We start from the raw sequence: 13,094 nt of genomic DNA, 5'->3' as shown, positions 1-13,094 counted from the left end.
GAATGAATTTTATCTCTTCAGTGAATCCATTCTTTTCGACTCACTAAAGATTAAATTTTTGAATATAACGATTAAAAAAAGATGAAATCAACCTATAAAGGATGTATAGATTTGAGCCGCTCATAAGTGTCTGAGAGGGAGCGGATCCCGTTCGTCGAAAATCCTTCTCGATTTTTTCAAAACCCCAAAAAAACCTCTCTAATAACTCATGTCGTCAGATTTTAGTCTCGAAAACCCGTCCGAGTAGTCCCCTGCTGCTATGCTGTGCCCGGCCTGTGCTTTGCTCCCTCCAAGTTACCCCTTATTTTTTTGCTCCGCTCTTCAATACAAAAAATTACAGGAAAAATATATATGCTCTTTTTTTTCATGAATATATATTTAAGAACTTTAATTGATGATTAGTTTACCTCCTTGGTTATTTGGTGAAAATGTTCATCCCAATACTCGTAAATTAGGACTACGGACCACCCTAAAAGTATTACAAAAAGGCATTATATAAGAATATTGCACCAGATATCTCACATATAACATGTGATTTGTTGCGAGTAATTCTTTTGTAGCCCGAGGGACTCGACTCTACTGATAAACCGGGCTAGTTGACTACTTTATAAGCGAGATATTGTACTAACAATTGTAGCGATGAGCACAAAACTTATCAGATAGTTTATACCAATCCAAAGGCTAGAACTGCTATCATTTACTTTAGAGTGTCGGGATGTCTTCATTAAGCCTGCCCGAGCTTGAAGACTTGGAATGAGGAAGAAATCAGAAGACATATTAATTCCTATATTTTTAATATTTTTTGCAACCACATAATTTGTTTAAAATGGAAAATATTCTTGAAAGAGATATTAGGATACCATGAAATACATTTTTGTCTCATAGGTGCCTTTGAAGCTGCGAAGCTCTGGCCCATAGGGGCCAGTTGAGGGTATCTGGAATTACATGGATGGTGATGGTAATATATTCTCGAAAAATTCTTATCTTGGTGGAGTCGCAGTTTAGAGTGAGAAAATTGAGAGATTAGATTAGACTATTTTCGTTGTGAAATTTGTAACATAGGGAAGGACTGAGAGATCTAAGGATTGTCATTTTCAATTTATTGTCTAGTAAATTCTCCATATTCTATCGGTGAATGTTTTCCTCAATTTTAATATTTTTACCTTGTATATTTATTTTCTTAGTTATCAGATCTCGTGTATTAAACATCTGTCGCAAAATATAGTTTTATGACTTTTCGTATTTTTTAATATTATTAATGTAAATTTTACCTCCAAAATTCTTCTAAAAATAAGTTAATAAATTATTTATCTTTTGATTTCTCCATGGTCGAAAAAAATCCTAAATGATTTCCACAATGAGTGATGACTAAGTGAAATCAGCACGTCGTGGTAGTTTTTTGTCAATTTTTGTAAGACTGAAAGTAAGAAACCAATACATAATAGATATGAAGAAAAGTGTGTTAAAGAACTGCATATTTTACCAAATAGACTTAGTAAATAAATTAAAATGCGTCGAATGTGGCATAAATAAAATATAATGTAAGTTTATTGAATTAGAATCGAAAAGTCAATATAACGTAGAACCGATGATTTATAATTTAGCTTGTATGACACTTTCTCATTTACATGCCTCAGGTTTTACATATTATAATTGATTGTGACATTTATTGGCAAGCTTAAGATGGACTTGTTCATTTGTTGCAATTAAATTGACATTAGGCATGTCATGGTGAGAAACGATCGTTGAATAGGTTGGGTAGGATTTGCGTATAGGTTTTTACCCAAAGAGGGGTATGATGTGAATATGATGGAAGCAGAGGGGCATTTTTGGAAACATGGACAGGTAAGTGAAACAGTCTAGCCGGTTCACCTTTTTCCCTCTGTATCTTCGGTCTCCGTGAAAAGAGAATACGTTTATTGAAATTATTTATTTATTTATATAATTAATAGATTAAAGAAATTAATAATAAATAAATTGAACGAGCAGGGCAAAAAAAAAAAAAAAAGAAAGAAAGAAAGAAAAGAAGCAAGTCACAATGAGTGGCTAACTACGTCTACAGGCAAAAGCCACATAAAATACGATTGACGAACAAAAAAAATGAAAAAAAGAAAAAGAAAAGGGCAAAAAAAAAAAAAACACAGAGACGAGAGAGAGAACAGAGAGAGAGAGAGAGAGAGAGAGAGAGAGAGAGAGGCACTTTACCACTTTTATAGGTTGCACGCATCCATAGCAGAAAACAGAAGGCGGAGCAGTACTTCTTACAAAGGCCAGAGAAGAGGAGGAGGAGAGGGAGAGGAGAGAAGAAGAGAAAAGAGAAAGAAAGAGGAAGAAGTCTTTGCTTAAAGGTAAAAATCGAAAACCCACCACCAACATCCGAGCGGGTAAAGAGAAGCATTTAGAAGAAGAAGAAGAAGATTTTAGTGCCCAGTGGGGAAAAAAGGATGGAGCTTCTTGTTGTTGCTGTTGCGGGTGCCATATCAGTAAAGGCAGAGCTTGAATGCAGAGAGAGAAGTAACAGGTAAAGAAGAAGCAGCAGCAGCAGAAGGAGGAGGAAGAAGAAGAAGAAGAAGAAGAAGAAGAACAATTTGTTGTTGGATGTTTTTGTTATTGGGTTTCTTGGTTGATCAGATCTGCATGCCATTGAACAAGTTCATTTCTTTTTCTGGGGTTCAGGCTGTGGGGGAAGGAAGAGCAAAAATCTGATTTTTAGCTCTGTCTGAGGAGCTGCTGAGATCGATTGGAGCCTGCGCCCCCCCACCATCGCCTGTTCGATTTGTATATTTTGTTGGGGGTTTCAGCATTGTTACTGTAGATGAAGGCCACCCCCTTGCTCTTTGAGGAGTTTCAAGGGAAGGGGCTGCTTGATTTCTCGTCTTCTTCTTCACCCTCCGCCACCACTACCTGTTCCAATTCGCAGCTCAACTACAACCACAGCAACCTCAGCACCGCCGTGACCACTGCCGCCACGACCCCTCCCACCAAAGGGAAGTTGTATGTTGGCAGCCCCAGCCCCAGCCCTCCTGCAGCCGCCTCCTCCTCCACACTGTCTTCCTCCCTCAACAGCGGCGACATATTAGGCGGCGGCGGCAGTGGGAGATGCGGTGGTGGAATGGGAGCTGAGGAGGACTGGGAAGCTGTTTTGCCCGAGACCGCGGCCTCTCCTGGCCACGAACAGTCCATCCTCCGCCTCATAATGGGCGACATTGAGGACCCTTCCCTGGGCCTCAGCAAGCTCCTCCACAGCTCCTCTGCCCCTCAGGACATGGAGTTCGGCGGCGGGGGGTTCGGCTTCATGGACCCTCAAGCTCTTACCTTTGACGGCCCCAATTTGATGATGGGAGGACCCAACAGCTCCATCGACCCAGCTTCCCTGCAGGATTTGCCTCTCACCAACGCCACCTCCAACCTCCGGCATGTGAGCCCCTTCCCATTGTTCACCGATTCCGTCCACAGCACTGTCATGCCCTTTCCTCTCCCCCCTGGTGTGATTCAACAACCCCACAACGAGTCCATGGATGAGAAGCCTCAGATTTTCAACCCGCAGTTGATAATCAACCAGAACCAGGTCCAATTCCCGCAGAACCCTTCGCTAGTCCCGCTTGGTTTCAACGCAGTGCAGGACCATCCCCTGTCTTCTTCGGGCCCTCCCCTGCCGAAGAGGCTTAACCCGGGGCCGGTCGGGTCGAACTTTGTGGGTCCGAGGGGTAACTTTCCAAACTCGGGGCAATCACATAATCATCACCACCATCCTCAGCATCACCAGTTTCAGCAGAGACCTGCAATGGTGATGAAGCAGCATCAGCAGAAGGTTGCAGGGGAAGAGTTAGCTAACCACCAGCTCCAGCAGGCAATTACGGACCACCTCTACAAGGCCGCAGAGCTGATCGAAACTGGTAACCCAGTACTCGCGCAAGGGATATTGGCGCGGCTCAATCACCACCAGCTCTCTCCCGTTGGGAAGCCCTTCCGTCGGGCTGCTTTCTACTGCAAGGAGGCCCTTCAATCTCTCCTCCACCACCATCACCCCCACCTTGTGGGCCCCGCGAACCCTCCTCAGCCTCCTCTGCCTCCTCTGCCTCCTCCGCCATTCGGTATTATCTACAAGATAGGAGCTTACAAATCCTTCTGTGAGATTTCCCCTGTGGTCCAGTTTGCAAACTTCACTTGCAACCAAGCCTTCCTGGAAGCTCTCGAAGGGTTTAGCCGGATCCACATACTGAGCTTTGAGGTTGGGTTCGGGGGCGAGTGGGCCTCCCTCATGCAGGAGCTCGTGCTTAGAAATGGGGGCCCTCCTAGCTTGCTCAGGATTACGGTCTTCGCGTCTCCAGGGACCCATGATGAACTCGAGCTCGGCCTTACCCAGGATACCCTCAAGCACTTTGCCCACGAGCTCAACATGGCCTTGGAGTTCGAGGTGGTGAGCATCGAGTCCTTCAACTCCGCCATCAACCTACCATCGGATGGCGGGGAGGCAATTGCGGTGTACCTCCCAATAGGGTCCTTCTCAAGCTACCCGTCCTACCTACCTGCAGCTGTCCGATTTATCAAGCAGCTCTCCCCAAAGATTGTGGTTTCTCTCGATCGTGGCTGTGATCGGTCGGACACTCCATTTCCGAATCACATGATCCACGCCCTTCAATGCTATTCTAGCTTGTTGGAATCCCTTGATGCTGTGAATGTGAACCTTGACGTGTTGCAGAAGATTGAACGGTATCTAATTCAGCCAGGGATTGAGAGGATTGTGAACGGTCGGCAAAGATCGCCCGAGAAGATGATTGCGTGGCGGTCCCTGTTTCTGTCCTGCGGGTTCTCTCCACTGACCTTCAGTAATTTCAACGAGTCCCAGGCTGAGTGTCTTGTTCAACGCAGCCTTGCCCGGGGTTTCCATGTTGAGAAGAGGCAGTCCTCGCTCGTTCTATGTTGGCACAGGAAGGAGCTGGTGTCGGCTTCTGCGTGGAGGTGCTGATGCGGAGGAGCTGCTCTTTTCGATTCGAAAGGTCACTGCCCCGTAACTATTGCCTAAGTTTCTTCTGATCTTTTTGCCCCCATTTCTTTTTTTCTTGGGTATTATCTTGGTAGTTGGTTCTGGTATGCTAATTGTCTACGCGGTTTAGGCTTAATTGTGGCAAACTTCCTTCTCAGTTACTGGATGGCATTGTAATGTTCAGTCTCTTATGGGCATTACCTGTATGGTTCCTATTAGCCCGTTTTGAATCGGAAACTTCATTGAATTGTAGTACACTCGAACGGCAAGTCGAAAGCAGGATGTTCACGAGAAGAGAAGCTGACTTTTGAATGCTGCAAGTTTCATAAATGCTTCTTGTTAATGACTCTTGACTTTGGTTTTTATGAATTCATGATCGGATTAGCCACTTGTTCTAATATTATTTCCGTAAGTGTCATTCACATTTTTTCTTGCTTTGACGCCATTATTCTAGTTGTTATACAACTTATTGTTAGGGGACGCCCATGCTTAATGCTTGTTTTCGTTCATGTCAAGTTTCATGGACATGATTTTTAATTTGAACCGTAATGGCATATATCCTTTACTGGGCCTCTATGTTTCTATGATCATTTGTGGTGCACCATGTATACCGCCATTGAAATAGACGATTTCTCTTGGTTGCTATACTGAGACATGGGCTAATTTCCTCTTCGTGCTTATTAGTTTGAGTGTAACATTCACTGATTTTGCCACGATATAGAGATCATTTACTTTTGTGGTCCATCAGATTTCCAAATAAGTTCGGATTCAGAAAGCTGTCATATCTCTAATTATTTGAATGCAAGAGCATTATGTAGTAGCTACCATGGTCCGTGCTTGGACCAGAGGTCTTCCAACTTTATTCGAATGTCTTCTTTTCTATCTTGTGGGAAGGGATTGCTTTCTTTCCATGTTTTATGTAAGCTCCGATTTCGGGTCAATTGCGACTTATGATGTCACTAGCCATAGCGTGTTTTTTAGGTTGATAAACTTGCCTGCGTGAAGTAAGATTCGATCTCGGGTTTGTGGCTTGCTGTTCATTTATCTGGGATTATCTCATTTTGTCAACTGGGGACAAGAACTATATGCATTGTGATGTGTGTGTTTTGGAGATCTTGCATTGAAGGCCTCAAAACATGTTTTGTATATATATGTTGTCTTAGTACCATTTCGGGTACATCGATTAATCAATATTCATCACATAATTTGGAGATAATGATGGTTGAATTGCTATTACGTCTGAATGTTATATTTTATAGCGTATAAAAATGAGCATATTGTGTATACCAAACACTTGTTATTATAATAAGGCCTTTTAATAATGCAAATCCCAAGTGCAGTCACATTAGTCTTGTAACATTGGACCCACATGATTGAGTTTTAAATTCTTTTCTCCTTTACAACCTTCAAATACATTTATTTATTTATTTATTGGTAGGGAAATACCTTTACTTATTAGTTTATTACTTTTATTTATTATAGTTTACTAATATGCTTTTGCTAAAAACCATCATAATATTATATCACTGAGGCCATGTTGCATGAGACATTGATAGTTATTTCTTCCATCTTGGAAAATTTACAATATTGCCCAAGTTCTATGTTTAGGAATGAATTTACTCATTCTTTAAGGCCAAACAAAGAGTTCAGCCTTTTTTCTTCTTTTTTTTAAAATTAAACAATAATTGTGATGAAATGAAAAACGATGTAATTCCTTTCTAAATTTGATTGGCAAAAAGTTTTGGATACGTTTATATTACGGAAAATGAATATTTGTTTTCTTATTTGGTTTAGTGATCAGTTTATGTACTCTCTTTCAAGTAAACTTTTCCAAATCTTCAGCTATAATGAAGGGTTTAAACCTGAGAAATGGTATTGTTGGATTAGTTAAAGCGGTTCGGTACTTATTTTTCTTAAATAATATTTCGGGTTCGTGTTTTGTAAATGAAAAAAATCAATGCTGAAAGAGGTTTATTCCTTAGTTGGCCGACATAGTTCGACTAAATTAATCGGGTTTCCAATTGGACTTTCAGATATACCAGCATGCACATCGAAAAAAAAGTGTAATATTTACTAATATGGATAAATTCAAGTAGTTCGGTGCTTGTGTCTTAAATAAGATTTTGAGTTTGAATTTTACAAAAGGAGATAATTCATGATTGGAGGAGTCCTTTAGTTGGCCAATCCAACCCAACTCGAACATGATTAATCAGGACCTAATAGATTTTCAGATGCTACTCTAAAAATAAAATAAAGTGTATTCTATGGGGAGAAAATTCGAACTGTAATACCTAAGTCTAATCGAGCATCCATAGCAATAAGAGATTCAGATGGGAGTAAACAAGCAATGCTTAGAAGGGGCATGCAGGAGGTTTGATATAGACGAGAGACCTAAAAAAAATCTTGACGTGGATGTTTGCTAAATCCTCTCCTACTCTATATATTCAATGAACCCAAGTAAGAGATTTTCACCAATATTTATTTGTCATGTAATCCGCGACATGTCATCATGATTGGTGCATTAAACAAATGAGCTTCATTCTTCTATATGCAATTAAACCTCCTCCTTTGGAAGCAATGCATCATGCATGTCAATTATTTACAAATGACCCAACATTTGGATTATTGTACATTGAATTTGATTTGTGTATTTGGTTTCTTTTTGGTATTCTTTCTTTAATGCCAAACCCCTAATGAGGTCACATGGGTCTCGTACCATTGGACCCTCACATCATTAATTATGATTAATAAATTGGTTTTTCTTTTTTAATCAACTTAAAGGCTCGGGTTTGTTTATTTGTTTATTTATTTTGGTATGCTTTTGTTACAAACAAGCTAAGCTTTTTTAATGATTGGGACCATGCTGTGTCAAACAGAGGAAGAGATATGTTTGGCTCTCTTGCATGAACACGATTATGCTAACTTGTTGATGTTTGCAAATAATATATTTTTCTATACTGGTTTATAGGAAGCTAATCATGTCAGCTTCATGGAGGATTGAGACACTCCAGCACACACTACAAGCGCAAGGGAAAAAAAAAAAACAGAAACCTCCAGCACACGCAAACAATTAGATAATAAAGTTATTTTTGGCTATCTTAATTCTGTGATGTGACCAACTCCAATATTAGTTGTATTTAATCATTTTTAATATATAGATATAATTAACTATAATATATAAGAACCGAAATGCGAGGCGTAGGCACGCTATATAAGCTCAGTTAGCAAACTCTTAACTCTATACTGAGTGTCCTTGTAATTCCATTTAAAGGATTTCATAGTACGCTTTAGTAAAATCAAGTTCAACGAATCGTTTCTAATTAATTCACATTTTTATACATATTAATTAATTATTAAAGTTCTTTCTTATCAAATGAAAATTTTACTCGATAATTGTAAAGAGTATTTTGAGATATATATATATATATATTTTTTTTTTTACATAATTCAATTTTTTATGTACTAAAATTCCAATAAACATAACTAGCTTTCACAGGGTAAATGCAATAAAATTAAATTTATCGACCATATGGCTGTCAAACTATATATATGTACATATTGAGTATTGCTCATTTCTTTTTATGTCACTCTTGGTGTACATATGAATGTCCAACTATATATATATGATTTATTATCTTGAAATTAATGTACATTTGATTAAGGAGATTATTCTTTAAAATTTTGCGATCATCTTTTATTATTTACATACTTTAAATAGATATATTTCTTTCAAAGTAAAATTTATTAATTCTAATTAATTATAGGATAGAATAATATATTATCTTTGCACTTTAATCTTATTATTAATATTCTTATAATATTTACAAATATAATTTGATTTTATATTCGTACCAAATTTTACGTATAACGCATGGATTATCACTTTTTTTTTTTACTTAATAGTATACCAACATCGGAAGAGAGAGGGAGGTAGCCAAATTCATATTTTATTACTAGAACAATTGATATTGATGTAATTTATTATTCTAAAGGCTTAGTGGCCTGTAATGTACGGCATATTTTAAAATATATGTGTTATAACTGGTTACAAATTGTAATTTACAATCAACAACATTTCATTATTAACTATACGAGACTAATAGTAATTTAATATCACGAATAAAATAAGAATAAAATTACATTAAAAGGTGAAGTCAATGTATGCCATGGATAATTTCCCAAAAGATTTCTAATCTAAAAAAATTTAACATTATTGAAAATTTGAAAAATATGTTGAAAACATATTTGGTTTGAAAATATTTATTTAGATTACGTTGTCATATGAAAATTGAAAGATTTTAAAACATACTATAATTAAGTATGAAATATTTAAAAACTCAAAGATATTACAAAGATATTAAAAAATTCAATAAATAAATGATCGGTCTCAAAATTTCTAATTTTTAAAAATTGCAAAAACACAAAACATATGAAAAAAATTTAATTTGACAATCAAGTATTCTAAGGATATCAGGTTGGCCCATTATAGCCCGTTTTCATTATATATATATATATATATATATATGTATATGTATATTAAAGCAAAGGGGTGTGCCTTTGTGTATATAGTGCACATCTCTTCGTCCTTTGATATATATTATATTAGATGAAATAAATGGGTGTACCTCTATACATGAAAATACACTACCTTTAGTCACAACAGATGAAGTGAAGGGCTGTGTCTCTGCGTGTTAAATAATTAGAATTTGTTTAGATTCATTGACATGGTAGAGTATGAGATTGAAATATGTCTAAATTCATTGAAAAGATAAAAATTAAAATTACAAAAAATCGAAAAATATTTTGGCAACCTCTATACTTTTATAATAGTATAAAAGAATTTGATGAAAAAGAGCTCGTAATATGTTGAGATGCAATTCTTTATATAAGATCCAATTTAAACATTTCAACATCGATACAGCATAAGTGAAATGTAACAAGTAGTTTAAAATTTTGTCTAGTGTCTCTCTTAATTGTAGGAAATTAGGTTTGAAGGCGCATTCCCCCCCCCCCCCCCCCCCCCTTTTGTGCATCATCCGGTCCAAGTGCTTGCGGTTTCGTTGCGTCTGATTGTACTATTTTTGTCACGACGGCATAGTATTGGTGTACCCACAATGATTATGGGATCTTGTTTAGCAAAGAGCATGATTATGTTATGTTTAATATCGATGGGCAGCTCCATAACGATGATGCCTTGTTCGAAGAAGATAGATGTAATGTGTTGGAAAGAATTAGTTGGAAGAGCATAGGGTGGCATGAATATATGTCTGTAGAATTCAGATTATGCATATCAGCTGGAAATATGAAAAGGTTAGGTTTAAATTAAGTATATTACTTTGTCGTTCAGTAATTGAGAAATAACAATTATATATGTGTGATTGATGGAATGCAAAACCAAAAAGCCCAGAGTTCAAAATCATAAACATCTTCACGAAGAGAGAGATGCAAGAGATCGAAATGGTTAGGATCTAAGGCCGGCGATCTCCGTCCCAAGCAAACTTATCGATGACCTTGCCTGGTGCAATGTTAGCCAGGACTCAAAGTCATTTTGCCACATTCTTAGGGTGGGTCATCGAGTACTCGCTTCAGGTGGTACTGCCCACCGCCCCACCCAAGCGAGAAAGACTGATGGTTTTCAACATTTGCCCCGGATGCCCCTCTCGCTCGAATCTCCATCCTCTTTTTCTTGTTTTAATTTCTTCAATATTTTAATTTTTGAAAATTAACTTTTTTAATTTAAAAGATGTCACGCTATCACTATTTTCTGGAAAATTGAGAAATAAGAATAAGGCTTTGTAAAGCTAAGGACATAATCAGGAAAAGAAAAAAAAAAAGAGAATTAGGACGTAACTGAAAAAAAAATGCGAGGACCAAAATTTTACGTTTTCCAATAAACAAAAAAATAAATTAAACTGAATGAAACGTTAGAAAAGCAACCAAGTACTAACGATGGTTGCTGGTTCAAGTAGTTCAACTCATATTCCTCTTAAATAATATCTTAGATTCGAGCATTGTGAATGGAGAATCCTTAGAGTTTTACATCTAAATGGACTGACCCGGTTCGAAATAGATTAGCCGGGCACGTTAGATTTCCAGATAACAGAATATGCACCGAAAATAAAAGAATAACAAAAGGAATTAAACATAAATGTAAGCAAAGCTGGTGAGTAAAAACTGCAGTGTTACCGTCAAAAGAGGTTGTAGCGTAGGGCACACGCCTTCGCCTGGTAACTAAGAGGTTTCGAGTTCGATACTTATTGTAGTATTACCTGCACCCATTTATTAGCTATTAAAATTTTTATTTCGTTATACCAGACCCTTATACCTCTCTTGTAACCGAGAAAAGAAAACTATAGTGTTACCTCCCTCGTAATTGAAAAATTATAGTGTTAAAAATAATCTGAATAACGGCTTGTTTAAATAACTTGTTTATTCACTATACATACACTTTTAAAGACAACTTGTCATTTGCATAAATATCCTTTACATCCTAAGGCAATCACATCTATATTTATATGCATAAGGGAGATGAGATTCTTATTACAGTAGTCCCTGTACTTCAAGCTCCCACCCTCACCCTCGCCCTCATACGTAACAGACCGCCCAAACTTCACTTTTCCACCATAATGATACTCGATAGTAAGGGTCCTGCAGGACAACACATGTGCATAGACTCATCAGCCATATGAACAAACGAGGGAGATGGAGATAACACGACTCTTAACTGAATTCCTAATTGCAATCCCTAAAATTGCATATGCATCTAAACTGAGCAAACAAAATGGAACGAACCCAAAATCAGCTCAAATGATAAAGGAGATGCTTATTATTTTTTTTGTTTTTTTTTTTGAATAAAAGGCCGGGAGGGGAAGACCAGCGTAGCAAACCCCCTCTGAAAACCAGAGGAGCTCCACAACTGCCATGGAATGTTTTATTCGTCCGAATGGGTAAATGACTCGGTGAGACATAATACACCTAGGTTATCATGACTCCAGTAAAGCGCACAGTAGATCAGAACAGCTCCCATAGAATAGAGGATAAGGATCTCCTAACGCAAGCGTTTTCGTGTTTAAGTCGAATTTCGACCCTTTGACCTTACCTTTGGAAGACGAAGTCCGTTACCAGCTGAGTTACCACTTTGGTGGTGAGATGCTTATAATTTACCGAGCTCAAAAAGATTCCCATAGTCCTTCCTAAACCGAACAAGGCCTCGACGATCCGCCATTGTCTACACAATCTTCTTGCTTTCACTGTGATTTTCGACCCTCCCACGCTCAATCGTAGATCACCTCACTCTTAGCTTCAGATTTTCTCCAACCGATTTTCCCCCAAATGAACCCTAGCTTTCTTAGATAGGGCTTCCAAACAAAAGGTTTTGTCTCTCTAGAATAGAATCTCCAAACGACAATCCCTTCTCTGTCTCCCTTTCTTAGATTTGTTTAATAATGTCTGAAGATTCTCCAAACCCCCCCCCCCCCCCCCCCCCCCCCCCCAATTTGAAGTCAAGACGCATAACGTTTGACACGTCAAACAACCGGTCGAAAATTACTGATGCCGTTAGCCCCAAATTAACGGATTGTACAATATTATTACGGTTTGGATAAAAAATATACTTGATTGTTACGTTTTTTAATTTTTGTACCAAAGTGTTACAAACGAAAAAAATTTTGTACCATCCATGCAATTTACTCCCTTATTATTTGCAAGAAATACATGATTTATATTTTTCGGGTCAGAATCTTAACACTTTGTTTGGATTCACAATAAAAAAAATTTAATTTTAATTTTAACTTTAACTCAACACACTACACAATAAAAACACACATAATTTTAACTTTAACTTTAACTCAACACACTACACAATAATAAAACACGTTTCTCAAGTCAAATTTATAATCCTATCTCATTTGTTCTTTTCCACAATCAAAATCAAAATCAAAATCAAAGTTACTTAACTCTAAAACCAAACGCACCATTATTGATTCGTTCTGCTACTTCATTCTTTTGCGGCATTCTTGATACTGTTCAATGTCTAGCAATTCCTTACTTACTGCAAAATTTGTTGAACTCTTCATTACAGAATTCCAAACTATAATTAGTCCTTAAC

The 13,094-nt window shown here is 37.6% G+C and overlaps 1 protein-coding gene across 1 annotated transcript; it reads left to right on the top strand.

Annotated features, from left to right (window-relative positions):
• The first annotated feature begins 2,178 nt into the window (after positions 1-2,178).
• Positions 2,179-5,387, top strand: LOC116204084 (scarecrow-like protein 6). The gene has a single exon (XM_031536147.1). It carries the CDS (start codon positions 2,816-2,818, stop codon positions 4,967-4,969), a length of 2,154 nt encoding a protein of 717 aa, XP_031392007.1. The 5' UTR covers positions 2,179-2,815; the 3' UTR covers positions 4,970-5,387.
• The last annotated feature ends 7,707 nt before the right edge of the window (positions 5,388-13,094 follow it).

The sequence above is a fragment of the Punica granatum genome, chromosome 4 (genome assembly GCF_007655135.1).
Source record: "Punica granatum isolate Tunisia-2019 chromosome 4, ASM765513v2, whole genome shotgun sequence".
In the NCBI taxonomy this organism is placed as follows: Eukaryota; Viridiplantae; Streptophyta; class Magnoliopsida; order Myrtales; family Lythraceae; genus Punica; species Punica granatum.
The sequence above is the reverse complement of the archived record's forward strand: the minus strand, read 5'-3'. Positions and strand labels throughout refer to the sequence as shown.